Source organism: Salmo salar, chromosome ssa02 (assembly GCF_905237065.1).
Source record: "Salmo salar chromosome ssa02, Ssal_v3.1, whole genome shotgun sequence".
Lineage (NCBI taxonomy): Eukaryota > Metazoa > Chordata > Actinopteri > Salmoniformes > Salmonidae > Salmo > Salmo salar.
In genome coordinates this window covers 35,122,131-35,143,675 of record NC_059443.1, presented here as the reverse complement: position 1 = coordinate 35,143,675, position 21,545 = coordinate 35,122,131, and the positions used below count along the sequence as shown (strand labels likewise).

The window sequence follows — 21,545 nt, the reverse complement described above, 5'->3', positions numbered from 1 at the left end:
AAATGCAACCATATTCACATGGATAAATACATTGTAATCAATTCATTTTATTAGATATTTATTTTCTACTCTCCAAAAACTCTTATTTTTCTTATTTTCATGTAATCCATCTCCTTTTTAATTAGTTTTACAATTACATTTTTTCTTTCATAACAAGTTCAATATGCAATTGTGCAGTCACAAATGGGATTTACAATTAGTATTATTTAATTACTGTTAAACTACCAACGTACAGTAGTACTTCCAATGGAACTAAGACAATGACATCATTGATGCATGAAAACGGAAATACCATTGTGGACATTTTCACATGTTCTTCCTAGTATCTTAGTGATTACGTTTTTACGAGAGTATAAAAAAAAAACTTTGGATTCTGGCTATTTTCAAACCAAGTACTTTAAAAGTGGATATTGGCTTCTAATATTGGGTCCAAAGTTCATAAGACACCTGAAAAACAAAGCACCAGATAAGAGGACATGTTGAGAAAATGCTTTGTGTTGTGGGAATTGAGAAGATATGGATTGATAAGGAGATTTTCTTATACAAAAGCATACGAAAGTGGACATCTTAATTCTGTCTTTGTGGCAGAGAGTGGGAAAGTGGCTTCGGTTAATGTCAGACCAGCTGAGGTTGAGATTTAGGTTGCACTTTACTAAAACTCTCCATCAAAATCATACTGTATACCATCATAAGCATGTCATAATATATGTTACTCACAGTCAAATACAGTAATCCAACAGTGTCGTAGCACAGGTGAATATCAAAGAATTTCACTAGTCAACAATCACATATCATTATACAACAAACAAGCACAATGATGGATGGGACATCTTCGTTAAAGCTCATTCCAATGACAAACTGTACTTTGCAAATTTGATCCATTTCCTCTAATCGTGGCCTTATGTTGGGATGTACTCTTATTGTAAGTGTAATCGATCGGCACTAGGTCCAAGTAACATCAAGTCTGTTGATTTTCTAAATGGGTTTATTCTGGAAAGAGAAGGTGACAGGAATGTGATGACTCGTTCTCAGGGAGAACATTTATTTTACAAGGCTCCACCTTGTTGGAGGGACAAGGTTGGACAGTCTTTGAGTGGAACATAGGATTCCAGGGAAGGGGGCAGAGGGAAGGGGCATATTGAGTTTGATGAGCTTATTAGTTCCACTTGATGTCCCAGAACTCTGAAGTGGCTTTCTCCGTGGCTGTGTCCACCACCTCCACCCCCTCGTTCTGATAGGGTGGCGTCGTGACCTTCTGCTCTCGCTCTGCCAAGTCGGTCAGGGCTGGAAAAACATAGCAGTTACACCATGTCATTATCACAGTAGAGCACAAAATAACTTAAGCGAGTCATACAATGATAACATTAGAGACCAATCACACACATCATACATTCATTTTGTTTTATGTCAGTCAATAGAATGAATGTCTGTCCTCACCAGGGTGACAGGTGATCAAAGCCTCCTCCCATTGGCCGTTGGATAGGCACTTAATGACGGGGTTCTGTGTCTGGAGGAATCCTTCTTCACAGTAGTAGCGCACCTTGGAGTTAGTCTCGTAGCGCAGATGTGACTTACCAAACACCTTGGCATTGGCAATGACAGGGGGCTGGCCACAGAAAGCTGAACAGAAATAATGCTGTTAGGGGTGCAAATACATTAAAACCATACTGAGAGATTGAGGACTTCTATGCTACACTACCGTGGTGGTTTTGGTTGTGTACTCACAGGTGCCCTTCTTGCAGGTGTAGGAGAGGTGGTAGTTACAGGGCACATCGCTCCAGCGCCCCCCGTCATGCCATACCATCACCACACAGTCCTCTCCAGACAGGAAGTAACTGTCCGGCTGGCCCCGGTACCAGTTCTCATACAACTGGCAGAGAAAGATGGGAAGGATGATGAAGAAGTAGAGGAGTTTTAATACTGTTAGTTCACATATACAGTAGCTGAGAAGTAGCATTGAGAAGCAGATCACATACCAGGAGGAGGTTATTTTTGCATCAGGTCTTACAAAACATAAGTGAGGATGTTCTGTATACCAATGGGATACAATCCCAGAGGCACGTTCATGCAAATAACATTATGTGTATGGAGAACCTAGACATATTTGATGGGAATACCAACTATGTGAGACTCACCAGAGGATTCCCGTCAGACCAGCGGAAGTCTCCCTCTATGGTTCTGTCATTCAGTCCCATCCACTGGTACTCTCTGTACTTATCTAAAGGGAAAGAGAGAGCTCACTGTGACTTTGGAACTGCAAACACTCGCTAACTAGCAAGTAGGGGCCGCTGTAAGAATACAGGCCATGGGAAACAACTGAGGAATGCTAGATAATCATCTCCTCCATATTTCCAGACACAATATTAACACTGGCATCAAAGCCCTCCCATGTTTCACGGTAAAATTAGTGAATGGCAGGTAATGACATGAAAGAAGACAATGTTGCGTCTTCCCTGGACCATACAACCTTTAAACAAATTAATTAATTAGTTTACAAAATATTCCTCACAGATGGTACTGGGGTTACAGAGGGGTCATTACGCATTCAGTTTATGCATTTCAGGACTGTAAGTTCTGTTCACACTGAATGAAGCTATGATAAATAGTTAAATTAAATTTTCCCATTTAAGTGATTGAATTACACCTTTTTAACAATCCACGCATGAGGGTTACACAGGTCAAGTTATGCAGAGCACTCTGAGCTGTCTGTTACAAGATCAAAGGACATGTTTTCAGGCCTGCTGTACCATTAATGTAGTCCTGTTCCTCAGGGGTCATGACCGAGATCAGGTGAGCGCCACACAAACGACATTGCTGCTCTGCCACCTCCCAGCCCTGACGCTTGGTGAAATGTCGGTAACAGAAGCCCATGAACTTTTCCCAACCCGGCTCACACACCTCCAGGTCTGACCAAAATGAAGAAGAAGAGGTTAGACGCACACAGAGGAGACAAAAATATACATAAGGGGGAGCGATATGTTAACTATTTCAACATTATCTTTGAGAAAACAAAACATGAAATCTGTTACTGTACCTGTCTGGCACATGTCTCCTCCATAGGTGGGCAAGCAAAGGCACTTGGTTGAAGACCCACTGTCGACACATGTTCCCCCGTTGGAACAAGGATTATCTAGGCAGGCATCTGAGACACAAACGTAGGAGAGGACAAGCATTGGCACCAATGTAAATACAGTAACAACATATCTAAAATGTTTTTGGTATGTGTGTGTGTTCAATTCAATGTAAAGGACAGATACGACGGGTTCACTTTATTGTTGATTTACATGGGAATTTATTTGACTGCCACTGGAGGGAGCAATTATACCAACAGTACTCATCATCACTGACTGACTATAGGTCTACAGTGGCCTGAGAGTTCAGTTTATAGAAAATAGAATTTTACCTATTCAAGCCCCTGCGCTGAGGAAATTTTAGACATAGTTGACCTTTTCAAATGTTTTCAGCACATATGCTTCCATGCTCTTTTTTACCATGCCATTTTGTTAATGCCCCCATGCAGTCTTTAAATTGTATTTTTAAATCATCACTGTATGTCTAATAAATGAAAATAACTACTTGAAAATAACTTCCTGAGTCTCCTGTTGCCATTGAAATGCTCAGTATGATTGTGTGAGCTTGTTGATACAAATTTAAATATATTTACATATACAGCCCTGCTTGGCAGATAGGATTGTCTAGACTCTAGAGCCCCTTTAAAGTAAGAGGATACATATGCAAATAAAAGATGACTAGTCATTGTTCAGAATAATCAGATCAGATTGTGATGTCATGCTGTGGGCCAAAAACTCCCTCCCACCTGAACAGGCTGAAATTCCAGGTATTTTTTTTTTCTTCTAAAAAAGCTCTTGTACTAAAAGGGAATTATCATCATTTTTACAATTTCAGAGTGTTATTTCATATCATATCATTACAAAAAACAGGAAATCCTTTTATGACTGCACTGCCCCTTTATTTATTTTTGTTTTGGCTTTGTACTCCAGTGCTTTGAAATGATACAATGACTATGAGCTTAAAGTGCAGACTTTCAGCTTTTATGTAAGGGTATTTTCATACATATCGGGTGAACTTACAGCACTTTTTGTAGATAGTCCCCCCATTTTAGGCAACCAAAAGTATTTGGACAAATTCACTTATGTGTATTCAAGTAGTTGAAAGATTAGTATTTGGTCCAATATTCCTAGCACACAATGACTAAATACAGTACATCAAGCTTGTGACTACAAACCTGTTGGATGCATTTGTTTTGGTTGTGTTTCAGATTATTTTGTGCTCAATACAAATAAATGGTGAATAATGTAATGTGTCATTTTGGAGTCACTTTTATTGGAAATAAGAATAGAATATGTTTCTAAACACTTTTGGAGGGGTATGTTATCTATGCCTCTGTAACTTTCTCAGTCATCATCATTCACGATTCATTCATGGTTATCCGTAATCATGGTAGCATCCACATTAATGTAGAAGTGTTTCGAATTTCATGGTCATTGTATCATTTCAAATCCGAAGTGCTGGAGTAGAGCCAAAACAAAAACCAAAATTGTCACTGTACGAATACCTTTGGAGGTCACTGCATATTATGTTCCCAATCCTTTGCTGCTATGAACAGAGACAGCTCCCCCTGCTGTGTTTACCTCCAACAGAAACAATGATAATCCCCTTCTTTTGCTGAGTCAGTTGTTTACTCTGACTGCCATGTGATAGCAATGTTTTTTAACCTTCTAATGACTAAGCAGAGTGGGGGAGGCATGAGACCATCAAATAAATACAAGAGTCAAGTGAGTAATTTAAGGTGAGGTATATGGTAGAAAGTATGCAATTATATTTTGCATTAACACATGCATTCAAATAATTGTCATGGTTTGACTTGCATTGAACGTTACCTGAAATGTTCCCAAATCTTGGAGTAGTAGGAGTGGTAATCAGTTTCTCCTCATCAACGTCCTGGGCTGCTGCCGTCGTGGTCTGGTCATCGTAGTCCTCTGGATAAAGGGGTGCTGCCGTCGTGGTCTGGTCATCGTAGTCCTCTGGATATAGGGGTGCTGCCGTCGTGGTCTGGTCATCGTAGTCCTCTGTGGTGGGCGTCGGGCTGGAGGTCTCCTCAGGCTCCTTAGTGGGTGGAGTGATGGAGTCAGGGTCCTCCGTGACTGAGGTCTCCCCACTGTACTCCAGATCTGCATCGGCCCGGGACTCCTGGGGTACGGTGGGGGAGGGCACGGGGGTCTGGGATAAGTCAGGGAGCAGCGTGACCTCCATGTCAGTAGAGGGTGCATCTGTGCTCGACTCAGGCTCGCTTTCATCTGTGCCATTGACAGTTGTGCCATTGATGGGAGTGACAGTTTCATTGATGTATGGGACTTCTGGTTCAAGGATCCCTGAGCTTTCTCCAGATTCAGCAGATGCAGAGTGCTCCTCGCCTGATCCTGATCCTGTGCCAGACTCTACTCCCTCTTGGCCACTCACCTCCTGGTCACTGTCCTCATTTCCACTCACCTCCTGACCACTCTCCTTGTCTCCACTCGCCTCCTGACCACTCTCCTCGTCTCCACTCGCCTCCTGACCACTCTCCTCGTCTCCACTCGCCTCCTGACCACTCTCCTCTTCTCCACTCGCCTCCTGACCACTCTCCTCGTCTCCACTCGCCTCCTGACCACTCTCCTCGTCTCCACTCGCCTCCTGAACACTCTCCTCGTCTCCACTCGCCTCCTGACCACTCTCATCGTCTCCACTCGCCTCCTGGCCACTCTCCTTGTCTACACTCGCCTCCTGACCACTCTTCTCGTCCCCACTCGCCTCCTGACCACTCTCCTTGTCTCCACTCGCCTCCTGGCCACTCTCCTTGTCTCCACTCGCCTCCTGACCACTCTCCTCGTCTCCACTCGCCTCCTGGCCACTCTCCTTGTCTCCACTCGCCTCCTGACCACTCTTCTCATCTCCACTCGCCTCCTGACCACTCTCCTTGTCTCCACTCGCCTCCTGGCCACTCTCCTTGTCTCCACTCGCCTCCTGGCCACTCTCCTTGTCTCCACTCGCCTCCTGACCACTCTCCTCGTCTCCACTCGCCTCCTGGCCACTCTCCTTGTCTCCACTCGCCTCCTGACCACTCTTCTCGTCCCCACTCGCCTCCTGACCACTCTCCTTGTCTCCACTCGCCTCCTGGCCACTCTCCTTGTCTCCACTCGCCTCCTGACCACTCTCCTCGTCTCCACTCGCCTCCTGGCCACTCTCCTTGTCTCCACTCGCCTCCTGACCACTCTTCTCATCTCCACTCGCCTCCTGACCACTCTCCTTGTCTCCACTCGCCTCCTGGCCACTCTCCTTGTCTCCACTCGCCTCCTGACCACTCTTCTCATCTCCACTTGCCTCCTGGCCACTCTCCTTGTCTCCACTTGCCTCCTGGCCACTCTCCTTGTCTCCACTCGCCTCCTGACCACTCTTCTCATCTCCACTCACCTCCTGGCCACTCTCCTCATCTCCACTCGCCTCCTGACCACTCGCCTCCTGACCACTCGCCTCCTGACCACTCTCCTCGTCTCCACTCGCCTCCTGGCTACTCTCCTCGTCTCCACTCGCTTCCTGACCACTCTCCTCGTCTCCACTCGCCTCCTGACCACTCTCCTCGTCTCCACTCGCCTCCTGACCACTCTCCTCATCTCCACTCGCCTCCTGACCACTCTTCTCGTCTCCACTCACCTCCTGACCATTCTGTTCATCTCCACTCCCCTCCTCACCAGAAGCTGTCTCTGGGGTAGTAGTTTCGACTACTTCTGGGATTTCACCCAACCCCTCTTGCTCCACCTTCTCCAGCCCTTCCTCCAGGGGATCAAACCCAGATGGAACGCTGGATTCTGGGATGAAGGTTATGAAGTCACCTGGGGAGCTGGCCTCTGCTTCCACGGATCGCTGGGTCGGGGGGGAATAGGTTATAGCTATGGGGGATGTCAAGAGGGTAACGTCAAGCATTCCCTCGTGGACCCCAGAGGCTTCACTAGAGCCAGTGTTATAAGTAACTGTGAGGACTTCGTCAGTGGAGCCCATGGAAACCTCTGGTAATGAGTCCACTGTGCCTCCTGCCTCCTGCTCCACACGGTCATCTAGGGTTGAGGAGTCGGGTGACGTGACACCAGACTGTTCCTGAGTGGGGTCAAAAGCTGCCAGGAAACAGATCACAAACATTATTCAAGCCTACAGTTAGTGTAACCCTGTCCACACTTGAGTGTTCAGCTCTTAATAAAATAAATGTTATCACATTACATATGCACCGATGTTTTCATGTAATTTAATAAAGAGAGTTGCAGTCTATATACAGGGCGGCAGGTAGCTTAGTGATTAGAGCGTTGGACAAGTAACCGAAAGGTTGCAAGATCGATTCCCCGAACTGACAAGGTAAAAATCTGTTGCTCTGCCCCTGAACAAGGCAGTTGACCCACTGTTCCTAGGCCGTCATTGAAAATAAGAATTTGTTCTTAACTGACTTGCCTAGTTAAATCAACGTAAAATAAATACTGTACAAGCTTCCAGTAATTTATTGGGTAAACCACCAATGTTTCGGCATCACTGTGCCTTCTTCAAGGTAATGTCATGAATGCTTGAACCAGGTTATGTAGGCATTCATGACATTACCCTGAAGAAGGCACAGTGATGCTGAAATATTGGTGGTTTATCAAATAAATTACTGAAGCTTGTATATAGAGTGTGCGACTCTCTTATTTTATTTGTTATTTTTAATAGCCTACAATGTTATAGCTTTTTATAGAATACCACCCTGCATCCCACTGCTGGCTTGGCTCTGAAGCTAAGCAGGGTTTGTCCTGGTCGGTCCCTGGATGGGAGACCAGATGCTGCTGGAAGTGGTGTTGGAGGGCCAGTAGGAGGCACTCTTTCCTCTGGTCTAAAACAATATCCCAATGCCCCAGGGCAGTGATTGGGTAGGGTGCTGTCTTTCGGACAGGACGTTAAACGGTTGTCTTGACTCTCTGTGGTCACTAAAGATCCCATGGCACTTATCGTAAGAGTAGGGGTGTTAACCCCAGTGGTTAAATTCCCAATCTGGCCCTCATACCATCATATCATCCCCAGCTTCCAATTGGCTCATTCATCCCCCTCCTCTCCCGTGTAACTATACCCCAGGTCGTTGCTGTAAATGAGAATGTGTTCTCAGTCAACTTACCTGGTAAAATAAAGGTTCAATTAATAAATACAATTTACACGCCATTAGTCAGCACCTCTACCACCTTTTTTAGGGATGCGCCAGCTCATGCTTTTTATGTCATTCAATACCATTAAATACACATCTGAATAATTACTGCACTAAATCTTCAGTACATTACATAAATAAAAAAATACCCCTTATGCACAGAAAGGCTTCTCTATGGACTCACCATATTCAGAGGTAGGGATCAGTCCATAGGGGTCCATCTCCACTGGGCTTAGGGTAGCCAGGTCTCCTGACTCAGCAGTAGCAGAGCCACTGTTCTCCCCTGTCTGGAGGACCAATGAGTCCAGTGATGTGGTATGCTCCTCAGGGAGAAGGACACTGGCACTGGGGTCCACAGAGTTGGTAAGGCGGTATTCAGGTGTGTTCTCCCAGTATGGAGGCTGAGTGGTGGACTGGTCAGGGAAGAGCTCCGTTTCCTTGTGAGGTGAAGTGGAAGATACAGATGTCTCCTCGACACCCCCAGCGATGGCTCCCTCAGGCCTGATGGACCCTCCTGAGAGGTCGTAAGAGGTGCTTGGGTAGACCGAGTCTGTGTCTGTGACATGCTCCTGGATGACATGCTCATCTCCGGAGTGGTCCTCCTCAGGAGGTGTGGGCAGCCCACTTTCCAGTTGCTCCTCTGGAGAGCTGTCATGACTAGTAGTGGCTTCAACTCCTGAAACATTGTAGCCTGCGGTCTCAGAGGTAAAAGTGTAGTGTTCGGTCTCCTGGGTGATCCCTGTTTGCAGATGGCTTTCCTCTGAAATACCATACTGAGACTCACCACTCTCAGGGGTTGTGCCAGGCATGGGCTGTGGATCACTGGACCCGTCCACCTCCTCATACCCTGTGGTGGGCACAGGGGCCTCCAGAGCAGTCCCTGGTACACCCTCTATAGAGAGCTCTCCTGATTCCACGTTTGACTCTGACACGGGCTGGTAGGGATCGGGGCTACTAATGTTGTCTTCATGAGCAGTTGTAAGATCACCTGATTCATCATTTGTCTCAGGAGAAGGTGGATACAGTGTTGGGTTTGCATTCAGCTCATCATAGGGTGTGACTGGGTAGTTTGAGTCTAAGTTTGCCTCCTCAGGGGCAGGCTGATATGATTCTGGGTTGCTGACCTCTTTCACTGGCTGCCAGGTGTCCTCTGTGGGCTCCAGGTCTTGGGGGAAGGATGTGGGGGTGAATGGGTCCTCTCCGTGTTCTCCAGGAACAAACCCCTGTTCTTCTCCGTGCTCCCCAGAGACAGCCACCTCCTCTGGGTACTGCTCTCTAGGGACAGCCACCTGCTCTGGGTACTGCTCTCCAGGGACAGCCACCTGCTCTGGGTACTGCTCTCCAGGGACAGCCACCTCCTCTGGGTACTGCTCTCTAGGGACAGCCACCTGCTCTGGGTACTGCTCTCCAGGGACAGCCACCTGCTCTGGGTACTGCTCTCCAGGGACAGCCACCTGCTCTGGGTACTGCTCTCCAGGGACAGCCACCTGCTCTGGGTACTGTTCTCCAGGGACAGCCACCTGCTCTGGGTACTGCTCTCCAGGGACAGCCCCCTGCTCTGGGTACTGCTCTCCAGGGACAGCCCTCTGCTCTGGGTGCTGCTCTCCAGGGACAGCCCCCTGCTCTGGGTACTGCTCTCCAGGGCCAGCCCCTTGCTCCTCTATATGCTCTGATGGGTGCTGCTCCTCTGGAACAGGGATGGCAGTCAGGGAGCCCTGAGCTTCTTTGCTCACCACCTGCTCCGTCACCTGACCCAGGCTGAATTCCTCCAGAGGCTCAGACAGCGTCACAATGTCCTGGCCGATGTCCTCTGGCTCTGTTGCCAGGTAATCATGGGGAGATTCGGTGTGAGTGTTGCTGTTACCTGTCAGATGCAAGGGCAATGAATAAAAGTTAGGCCAGAGGATGACTTAGAATACAGTAGGAACTGAGTTTGGATGCCACTACTGAAACCCAGTATAACATCAATATCTATGCTTTCAAAAGCTCTTACCTCGGAAGCAGTAAGTGTCGTGGCGAGTGTGTGCCTCTGGAAAGCCTGTCTGGTTCAAATGGCGATAGACAGTCCTGACCCCAGGCTCCCCTCCACCACAACGCTCCCTGGGAGTGACAATGGGGTAGCGTACACTCCCATCAGCCAACCACCCCGGGCTGCAGGCGTTCAGTCCGTCATTCCAGGCTGCATACAGCTGACCTGTGGTAGCCAGCTCAGCTCCCTGAGCCAGACAATAGGCCTTAGCTTCCCATAGGGTGAAACTTTGGGGGGCAGATCCATGGAACACTTCCCCTGTATATATGGAGGGAGAAATCAGATTGTGATAATCTGCACTTGATCAAATTGATGAAATACTCCAATAAATAACAGATTTTCTTACCCTCTATATTCTCCACATAACAGTATACATCGTACAGCTCATCACGTTCCAGCAGCCCATAGTTCCTCACTCCAGGATGCCCGTCCATGTCTCCAAAACATCCCTCCCGTGGCATCTGAATGGGATATCTGTGGAGAAGAGTGTCAATACTACATAGTGTTAAACAACTGTTATAACAGGGGGGAAAGTCTACTGAAGCATCTCTCTATCTGTGTCCACTTGATATGAGAGAAAATTTACAGTGGTCTTTTATCTGCCTGGCCCTTACCTCACTGAGTGGTCTGAGAGCCAGCCTGCATCACACTGCTCATAGCCACTGTGGTAGGCTGCCAAGAGCTGCTCTGGGGTGGCGATGTGAGCCCCAATCTCCTCACAGGCATCCCGGGCCTGCGCAAAGGTAAAGGCATAGCGACTGGAAGCATCCCGGTAGTGGAACACCACCCCTGTTGAAGGTCCACAGTCTTGGCGTTATTTCAGATTCAGTATTTTGTGTGAACTACAGCTACATTCACAAGGGTAGGCTATATCTGATTTATTAGGTTACAAACTTCTCTGGTCAGGCAATCCATAATCTATTACTTGCTGGGTGCATAGGGTGGGACAACCAATTCATCTCAGCAGAATTTGTATGACATTATAAAGGTACAGAAATGTACTATAAGTGTACAGAACATAAAGAACACATTCCTAATATCGAGTTGCACCAGAACAGCCTAATTTCGTTGGGCCATGGACTCTACAAGGTGTCGAAAGCGTTCCACAGGGGTTCTGGCCCACGTACACACGGGAAACTGTTGAGCGTGAAAAACCCAGGAGCGTTGCCGTTCTTGACACAAACCGGTGCACCTGGCACCTACTACCATACCCCGTTCAAAGACACTTAAATATTTTGTCTAGCCCATTCACCCTCTGAATGGCACACATACACAATCCATGTCTCAATTGTATCAAGGCTTAAAAGTCCTTCTTTAACCTGCCTCCTCCCCTTCATCTACACTGATTGAAGTGGATGTAACAAGTGACATCAATAAGGGATCACAAGCCACAAGCCTTGACACACGCACTCCTGAGTTGTTACTGTTATTGGTCAGGAACTCTGGTTTATCCCCTACATCTATGACATCAACCCCTGGCCTCACCTTTGACCTTGACCTGAGCCACATCGTCGGCATCCTCCAGGCCCTGCTGCACCTCACAGCGGTAGAAGCCAGAGTCGTTGTACTGCAGGCCCTCCAGCCTCAGGGTGAGGTCAGCTGGGGAGGAGGCGTAATGGAGCAGGGAGGCTCGGTCCTTGTAGGCCTCGCTGACCTTCACCCTGTCCCCTCGGGCCACCAGGATCTCAGTCTCGTGTCCCTGGGACAGCACGCTCCACTTGACCCTTGGTAGGGAGAGTACGGCGCGGCGGCCATTTGTGTTGGGGGGCGGGTAGGACAGAGACACCAGGCAAGGTAGGGTAAGAGAGCCCCCCAAGACGGCAGATAAGGGAGGGGTCGTAGGGATGGTCACCTGTAGGAGTCTGGAGTCATCTGGAGAGTGCAGAATGAAGGGGTTAAATTGCTGACTTTATACAGTCAAAAGGTTCACAGTTTAAAAACAATTGGGGGAGGCGTGTCTCAGGTTGCAGTTGTGTTATTTGTTGATTTCTGCTCCTAAAGTCACACCTTCTAAAATTGTTTCCAGAGTGTGTTTGTGTCAGCAAAAACTATGAATGATGGGGGAGTGATTAAAAAGTGCCCCTATACCCTTAGAAGTCAAAGGTCATAGATAACTGAATGGATGTCAGTATAGCCAGGGATGACGGGGTAGTCACGCACCTGAGGCTTGGCTGGGGGTAGAGGAGGACGGTAGGACGAGTGGACAGATGGCACACAGCAGCAAAGACAGGAGCATCTCCAATCTGCAATACAGAGAAAAAGAGAGGTGGAGGGGGAGAGAGAGACAAAGAGAGAAAGACATTATTATTATAGTGACAGCTTAATAGACAAATGGAGAAGTGCTGTAGAGAAAGTGAGAAGAGGCAAAGAGGTAGGGATGACTCCTCAATAACTCTCAGAGGGTCCTGCGGCCTCTTTGGATACCTAGAGACAAGGTAAAAAAATATACAAATATTGATTCATGCTTACAGTCATTCATCAACCTCAGAGTATATTACTAGACAGTGGCAAGTGGCCAGCTTTCACCAGCCACCTCAGCCTCTACGACCGTAAAGTAAAAGCTGTGGCTAAGACATCAGCGCTGACATTTAGCAGAGACCTTGAGAACGGATAGGATGGTGTGTTAATCCATCACATGCAACGTCAGTCCTGATCAAGCTGAGGTCCTTTTGAAATAACAAATATTCATTCTTCATTTTGACAAATTGATTTGTATGACAAGTGTGAGGGATTGTTCTTTAGTTCTGCAGAATTTTGTTAAGCTTCCAATAAGTTCATTGATGAGACTATGGATATGTCTTTGTGGGGTATTGGGTTTTTACATGTGTATATAAATCTCTTTAAGTCAAGGAGTGTCATTAGTCAGGTAGTGTGTGTGTGTGTGTGTGTGTGTGTGTGTGTGTGTGTGTGTGTGTGTGTGTGTGTGTGTGTGTGTGTGTGTGTGTGTGTGTGTGTGTGTGTGTGCGTGCGTGTGCGCGTGTGCGCGTGCGCCGATAAAGTTGCTGTGCCTTTTTGCATCAGTCAACTAGATTGTGTTAGAGAGTAACTGTCTGTGTGGCCTTGGTGTTATCCAGCTGGCATGAGTCAGACTTTGGGAGCTCTCGAGTGTGAGCAGAATTCTGATGTCCCCCAAATTCCTCCAGGATGGCATGGCACAAAACTCTTTCTCCAACTCCACTGCTTTATCATCATTATATCCCTTTGAGCAACCTAAATGTTAAACCCCAACCACCCCATCAACATTACCCATGCACCAAAGACACACAGACACAGCTACACATTTCCCCCACTGACTCGATAGGACCGCCACATTACCCATTCTGAGCAGGCCGGTGTATTCAAATGAGCAGTGCGTTTCTTAGAGGATGCAAAAATGTATACATGAATAGAGTCCCCCCTCCCACTGGATGTGTTGGTGAATGAACTGCGAAGTCATGCTGCAAACCCAGTGCACTGGTTGCTTTAGTGATCACTTTCTCACTGTTAGAGAATCTACACTGAGTGGACAAAACATTAAGAACACCTTCCTATTATTGATCAGACCCATTTTGCCCTCAGAACAGCCTCAGTTTGCCAGGTCATGGACTCTACAAGGTGTCAAAAGCGTTCCAAGTTGGCTGGATGTCCTTTGGGTGGTGGACCATTCTTCATACAAATGGGAAACTGTTGAGCGTGAATAACCCAGCAGCGTTGCCTTTCTTGACACAAACCGGTGAGCCTGGCACCTAATACCATACCCCCATTCAAAGGCACTTAAATCTTTTGTCTTGCCCATTCACCCTTTGTATGGCACACATACACAATCCAGGTCTTAATTTTCTCAAGGCTTAAAAATCATTTTTTAATTAACTTGTCTCCTCCCCTTCATCTACACTGATTGTCTACACATCAATATGGGATCATAGCTTTCACCTGGATTCACCTGGTCAGTCTATGTCATGGCCAGAACAGGCGTTCTTAATGTTTTGTACACTGAGTGTACAGTACATTGCCTTTATTCAAATGCAAGTCTAACTTCAACTATATAGTCAACGTGAATTGTTTATTCAACCTGAACTATCTATTACTGTAGGTGGCATTCATGTATCATCAGGCCAATTATCTTTATAATGACTATTCTACCTGCAGATATATCCCTATAATTCAAATGTCTTGATGTCCTAAAGTTTGACTTAGGAGGAAATGATGATTCTGCTAAATGGAGAAGCAGGAGGAAATGTCTACTGACAGCCCATTGTAGATTAAGCCGAATAACTGTAAAAGTCACATCCAGACCCTTTAATCTTTTTTACAAGCTATTTTACAAGCACCCAGTGATGAGGTTAGAGGAAGAGAATCTCAACCTATACACTACACTGCCTGTCTGGATTGTTGCTTCACTTTTATATAGAATCCTGATATTGTGGAAAATCACATCAGGAACTGGAATTAGGTCAAGAAGAACTAAATTAACTAGAAATCAAGGCAGAAATTAATGTTGGTTTTGTAGTAATCCGATTGTTGCTTAATGATCAATTACCCAAAGTTCCCATGTAAAACTCTCTTTTCAAAGTTTGAAGTAAAGTGACCTATTGCATAACATAAACTGTAAATCCATTAGTAAACATGGGGGTTGTTAGAGTGTGATCTCTGATAATACAGTGGAGATTAGTGAAGATAGAAGTTGGTAAATTGCACATGAACAAAACTGTCTCGAACCTGTGAAGAAAATCATTGGGTAAATCATCCACATCATAACTGTCAGTTGAAATGAAATTAGGGAGCTGACAGAACTGTGGAAGTATCCATAACAGTAGATGGAGAGAATGTGGACAAGCAAATGAACTGTCACACTGGCAGACTTCCCTCTCCTACTTGTCTCAGCTCCGGTTTCTAGGAAAATTAAGTATTTTTTGTCCGGTTCCTCAATTACCCTCCATTCAATCTTCCTCAATCCTATGACTGTTAATTAAGTATATAAGCAGACAGCATTGATATGTATTCCTTTCCCCCAACACCCAAAACATCACCACCCCCCAATATTCACACACACACACACACACACACACACACACACACACACACACACACACACACACACACACACACACACACACACACACACACACTAGAGCTGGGACAATAAACCCCAAAATGATCGATACAGACCGAACCAACCATTTATCGAGGGCATTTTACTGATATCGATAATAATGATAAGTAGCCTTTACTAGAGGAATGTGAAGTTTGAAATGAAACGGGACAATGGTAGCCACAACATTCAAAGAGGTAGAAGTAGTTTTAAGTGTAATATAAAAAAGTAACTTGTAAACTTATCGTTCAACTTATCATTATCATGATAAATCAGTAAATTTATCATGATATGGATTTTTGTTCATATCGCCAAACTCTAACACACACACACACACACACACACACACACACACACTCACACTCACACTCACACTCACACACACACACACAGTAGTTTTCTTCCCTGTGTTGGGCACATGGCCCTTAGCCATGACACTATTCCATACTCCAAGGAGAGAGAGGGAGAGGGAGAGGGCTTCCTCTGGGGAGAGAGAGAGAGAGAGAGGGGAGGACGCATCCCAGGCAACCTCAGAAGTGCTTAGATGTGCATCACAAGTGGCTGGAATAACCAATGACTTCACCTTGGTCTGACCAAGAAAGGTCATTTTAGGCTGAAGGACTGCAGTATACAGTGTTGGTGATGGGGATGATGGTGGTGGGAAGGGGGAAGTGTGTGGGTGTGTAAGTACCTCTGTAAGTGGACTTATACTTTCTTGGACTGATTCAATGAGGGAGGGTTAGTAACAGATTATTTCTCTTTTGGCTTAAGTAATGGTTTGATACGTCACTCTCTATGGTCAAATAGAATGAGATACTGTAAACACGAACACACACACCTGGCCCACACAGCCTCTCTCCTCTGTAGCTTATCAAACACCAGCTGTCCTAGTCATTATTTTCGTATAGTTCCCGAATCTGAGTGACTCCCCCTCCTTTCATGGAAATGGCACCGACCACCACTGTTGCCAGTCTGCCACCCTCCATTACCCGGCCTCGTTCCACCCCACCACCACGCCCATCCTCCAATCCTGCCTTGCGTTACCTCAAATGACTCCATCTGCCCATCTCTAGGGGCAACCCATACCCCCTCACAGGCCCAGGCTTGTAGGAAGCAAAAAAGGGGGGGGGAGAGAATGAGAAAGACAGGGGCTATGAGAGAGAGAGATGGGGGGGGGGCAAAATTCTACAGAGTGCACTAAGAGAGGAAAGAGAGAGAAAGTCAACAGGAAGGAAGCTTTGGTGGGATTGAGCAGTGCCCCTCCGGCAGGGCAGGACACAACAGAAGGTCCAACTGAGGAGTGACATTAGCCATATTGCTATTAGCTTTAGCCGTTAGCCACTCCAGCCAAAGGGACTGACTCATGGAGGTGGATGGGGGGAGGAGGCCCTGGCCAATTTGTAGCCTGTGCCACGGGCTGATTAGGCAAGAAATGTAGAGCTTCTGAGCGCTTAAAGGGCTTATGGAAGACTGTCAAGGCAAACTGTGGCAACTCTCACAGCAGTACACCAAATCAGTCCACTCTCGTCAGTCAACAGCACGAAGATGGTGCAATGACCTATTTAGAAACCAGCGATCTCATATTTGCAATGGACGGTCATATTTGCAAGGTTAGTCAAACTGAGAAGGATAAGCCAGATACCACAGCATCAAAGTGTCTGTCTTGACAGTCAGGCTGCAAGGAGGATATAGCTACTTGATCATACATAGGAACATGATTAAGAGACCAGTAACGTCAGGCTGACAACTAGGGCATTATCCGGCCCTGTTAAAACTCAGCTAGGTGTCATCAAAGTACACCTTTATTTTTATTTGCCTCTACTTTCTTTATGGAAGAGATAATAATAAAGGTCCTGTGAGGCTCAGTTGGTAGAGCATGGTGCTTGCTAAGCCAAGGTTTGTTGGTTCGATTCCCACAGGGGCCACACACGAAAATACAGTAAGTCGCTTTGGATAAAAGTGTCTGCTAAATGGCATATACTATGATACACACCTCCTTATCGTTTTTCCGGTGACTGGTTGGATGAATATTTAAATATAAAAAACGATAAAAGTTTCAAGCTGACAAACAGAAGTTAATTATTCTGTTTCTTGGACAGCAGAGTGGTCATGCACTCACCCTGCCCTCTCTCTCTCCCTCCACTCCATGCAGTAGAGTCCACTTGGGTAGGGCATGCGTGTCACTTCCTCTGCTCACCTCACACTCCTCTTCATATTTCAGGGAGCTCCTCATGGCTGTCCCTACCTGGGGCTTGAGTGATGAGCACATCCAGGGGCCAGACTGGGCTTGGGGAGCTCTCTCACACGTAAACGTTTACAGTTCCACTTTTCCATGTAAAAGTACAAGGCTTGTTGACATACATACTGTATCGGAAAGGTCCTGCTTGGGGCATAGTACTAAACTAGTTCAACGTATTGTATGGGTCGACGTTAGCTCTTTTAAAACGACAACATCAACTTAGAAACAGAGGTGTTGATAAATCAACACTGAGATGTCATGAAATAGCCTATATATTGTAAGTGCCCCTTACTATGAAGAAAACTAGCCAAATAGGTATGCTGACTGTGAGAGGTGTAGAGCAACTAACTACCTGTTCCAATGTAACTATCACTTGACATTCCACAAAACATCTGTGTTAGCCCACTGAAATATCAACTGGCATCAAAAGGTCCAAGCCTTAGATGGACAGTTGTTCCCCGGGCGCCGATGACGTGGATGTTGATTAAGGCAGCCCCACTGCCTTAAATGCGGAAGACACATTTCAGTTGAATGCATTCAGTTGTGCAACTGACTAGGTATCACCCTTTCCCTTTCCAGTTCAGCGATCTGTATGTCTTAATCAATATGTTTAAACAAAGCCACTGGTATTAATGTCAATACAGTAGTTGGTTGTGGAAAATATGCTGTATTCCCTGTCACAGAATGTCCATATGTAGCCAGTTTGGAGTACATTACAACTTGTATTTCTATAGGTACAAGTAGGCCTACAACGACAGTGTGCATTGCCCCATGCGATTTACTTAATAAAATCAGTTTGGAGTGAATCCTTACACAGCACTGTAGCAGGTACAATCTGTCTGGATCCTGCTTAACTGTGCTCAGCAAACAACGCATGAGGAAAATGTTATTTTACATTGAATACTTGAGATTGTGGGTTCGTGGTAAGTCAAAATAACTTCATATCAAAATAAACTTCCATAAAATTGTCATTTTGACCTACAGAATAGCAATAACAGTAGGCTAAAAGAGGTGATAGAAAATATTTTATTATATATTTCTGACGAAAAATATAGGCTATATTGTTTAAAACGTTTTTCGAAAATGTCTCTAAATGGCTATAATTATGGCAAAATGTATTGAGCATTTTATGTTTGATTTACACAACGAAAAAACATTTGTTGGCTAATTCATGAACAAAACGTGTTATTTTGCGACAGAAATGTATGCTTATATTTATCAAGGACATGCCAAAAATATATGATTTACAAATCCATCACCTACCTCATTTAAACGACCCTCTCAAAGTATCCTTTCTGTGGACCTTTGTATTTTGAAGCAGACTCGACAGGTGCAACTTCTAATAATTATTTTTCCACCAAATTTGAATGAAATTAGACAATGGGTTGTCAGGTACGAGGATTCCCCAAGTTGAATTGAAAAAGCTAAAGAACGACTTGAGCTCCGTCCGCCAGCGAAGGAAGCAAAGTAAAGAGGGATTGGGATAGGGGGACAGAGAATTATGCACACCAAAATCTTGAACAGCCCACTTTCTTCCTCTGACCAAGAACACTTTCCCATTTGCGCGATGAATAACGAAAAGGACAAATTAATCGCCCACAAGCATGCAGGTTGAAGGAGTCACTTTAGTGGATATTAATATCAGAAGTCAATAGCCTGAATTCAAAGTTGCGATCCCACACCATCTCGCAGCAGAGGGTACCACTGAGGATGCTGCAGTGGGATAAGCATTATAGCCCTATAGGCTACCAGCAGCACCCATTCACATACTCCAGTTACCTATACTACAATTAAAATAAACAGCACTTCAGTCTGCTGGTTTTTCAATCTTTAATTTTTTTTATTTAGAGCAATCGTGTAAATGTTTAAATTGACCAACCAAACTTGTAAACCACTTTAATAATTTGTTTCCACGCTCCAAATTCAGTGAGAAGAGCACATATCATGGTGATTTGATTAGGCCTATTCATTGCCTGTCATGAAGAATATGACCAGTTATGACCATCGCTGATCACTCATAAAAAGGAGAGAGGAACTCTTCATTAAAATACTCCTCCTATAAGCTCCCCGGCAAGAAAATAGCAATTCATCCAAGACTGAGGGTTAACAGCTAATGGTGAACAATCTAAAATTATCCTCATTATGTGCCCCTGCACAAAGGGATAATTAAGGGTTATTAATCTGGGATAATCTTGATTAACATGTGGATGATAGCAGATATTTTTGCTCAACCTGTTGACAACATGAAAGGCCAAACAAAGGTCAAGTGTCACAATCACATTGCTTTGAGTTCCATTTGGATGCTTATGCAATTTCAGTTTTCAATTTAACAAGATCTCTGTGGGATTCATCAAGACCTGTGTTGGATTACTTGCACAACAATATGAGTATGTGGGTGAACTATTTGTCCTTTCACAGCCATCAGAGTTAACCCAGTTTCCTATAAAAGTGATACATGATACAGGTTGAAATGATGTGGGAAACGATTATGTACAGATTTCCGACTAGACACAAAGCAGGACCTTACTTTCTCGCAGACAGGCTGCAGAGTCAGAGTCGTGATTCATGTCTGCTATGCTCACCACTTGTGGACAGAGTGTGGATGCTGGCCACCCACAGAGGTTTTAATGGTCCAACGGTATGAACAGACAGAAGTTAGAAAAGTGGGTGTAGCATGGTAGTAGTGCTGAGCAAGAGGCTTGGTAAGAGGGGAGGGTGAATACGGCTTTGTTCATAGCCTTGCTCAGCTGACAGTCGCGGCCGAGTGGCGGGCTGTGGAGGAATCTAACATATAGGCATGGTGCGGGACGGTCAACATAGGTGCTGGGAAGCCAGTGGGACGGACGCCGCTGTTGGACTGCAGGCCCAGAGGCATGGATATGATGGTAGGCTGGCTCAGAGAGTCGCCCGATATTTTCGCCATGCACTTCCCACCCAATGTCTAGTTAGTTCATTATTGGTTATTGCGACCATCCATGTCAATGTTATAATAGATAATGATGTGAGGGCCAAAACATAATTGTAGAAAATACATGTATGTTACAACTTAAATAACTTGCTCTGGGAATACTTTAATTCCAGGCAACGTTTCCCAATTCATTCAGCTATATCCCTTCATGGCACAAAGACATGCATTCCACCTGGGATTAAATCTGATCACTGACCTGATTGTTCCACTGCTGTAATACTTTACTGCCTTTTCAAATCAATATTAATGAGAACCTGTTTGGCTTATCTCACAGACTGAATACTTCTTCAGCTGTGTCACTGATGAATGCATTGATAGGTCATTTCTCAACCTTACGCAATGACTTCTCTGCATGGTACCTACAGGCATTTTGTGGGAAACTGTAGAGCTCAGGCTTCTCTGCCATTTGTAAAGGTCCACTCTGCGGTGCCTACACAAGTGGGAGTGGAGTTACAAGTGAATATGCATGAGAGACAATTTATTCCTTGACATGAAATGGTAAAAACCATCTGACAAGAGGAAATGATGGAAAGCTCCAACAAGTTAAAGATTTTTTGTGAAATGAATTGTCTTTTAACCTCAGTGAATAGTTATTGTGAAGAGTCAAGATGTCCGTCAATGTAAAACAAGGATCCACGTAACCAGTGAATGGGTGGCAGCCGGGAAGACTGGCATAGAGTGGCGTGCCCTTTCAGAATCACTGGTACATTCTGGCGAGAATGTGTAATGTCCTGGATTTAGCCATCAGGAGCTCTGGCACCAGCGGTGGCGATACTGTGGTTTTCAGTTGCCTGCTCGGTCTATAGAGGTAGGCCAAGGCTGACATGAGAAGATCAGAACGGTTCTCCTTGAATACCTAGCATAGGACTTCAATGAGGGAGGGGGGAAAACAAAACAGCCAAAGGCAGTAGCACGCGTTTCACACCCTGACCCAGGCAGAAGGTACAACAGGGGCCTCTCTTTATGGGTCCCACAGCACTGAAGTATAAGTCAACAACAGTAACATGAATAAATGTGATTTCG

At 45.4% G+C, this 21,545-nt stretch overlaps 1 protein-coding gene across 3 annotated transcripts; it reads right to left on the bottom strand.

Moving 5' to 3' along the window:
* Positions 1 to 41: 41 nt before the first annotated feature.
* Positions 42 to 19,215, bottom strand: LOC106580754 (aggrecan core protein). 3 transcript variants are annotated; one of them, XM_014162161.2, is made up of 15 exons: positions 18,818 to 19,214; positions 12,405 to 12,487; positions 11,730 to 12,116; positions 10,859 to 11,033; positions 10,591 to 10,739; positions 10,209 to 10,502; positions 9,571 to 10,079; positions 8,400 to 9,471; positions 4,902 to 7,169; positions 3,035 to 3,142; positions 2,748 to 2,906; positions 2,136 to 2,218; positions 1,726 to 1,870; positions 1,438 to 1,620; positions 42 to 1,284 (listed from the first exon to the last, which is right to left on the bottom strand). In XM_014162161.2, the coding sequence occupies exons 1-15, from the start codon at positions 18,820 to 18,822 to the stop codon at positions 1,157 to 1,159; spliced, it is 5,748 nt and encodes a 1,915-aa protein (XP_014017636.2). In that variant the 5' UTR covers positions 18,823 to 19,214; the 3' UTR covers positions 42 to 1,156. The 3 variants fall into 3 exon arrangements, with proteins under 3 accessions (XP_014017636.2, XP_014017610.2, XP_014017619.2); XM_014162135.2 differs by having other exon boundaries at positions 8,400 to 10,079; positions 18,818 to 19,215; XM_014162144.2 differs by having other exon boundaries at positions 8,400 to 10,079; positions 10,591 to 10,718.
* Between the last annotated feature and the right edge of the window lie 2,330 nt (positions 19,216 to 21,545).

Coding starts and splice junctions, on each gene's coding strand:
- LOC106580754 (XM_014162135.2), bottom strand. Junction 3,143..4,901: donor AAGATTTGGGAACATTTCAG/GTAACGTTCAAT, acceptor TTTGTGTCTCAG/ATGCCTGCCTAGATAATCCT. Junction 2,219..2,747: donor GGAACAGGACTACATTAATG/GTACAGCAGGCC, acceptor CTTTCCCTTTAG/ATAAGTACAGAGAGTACCAG.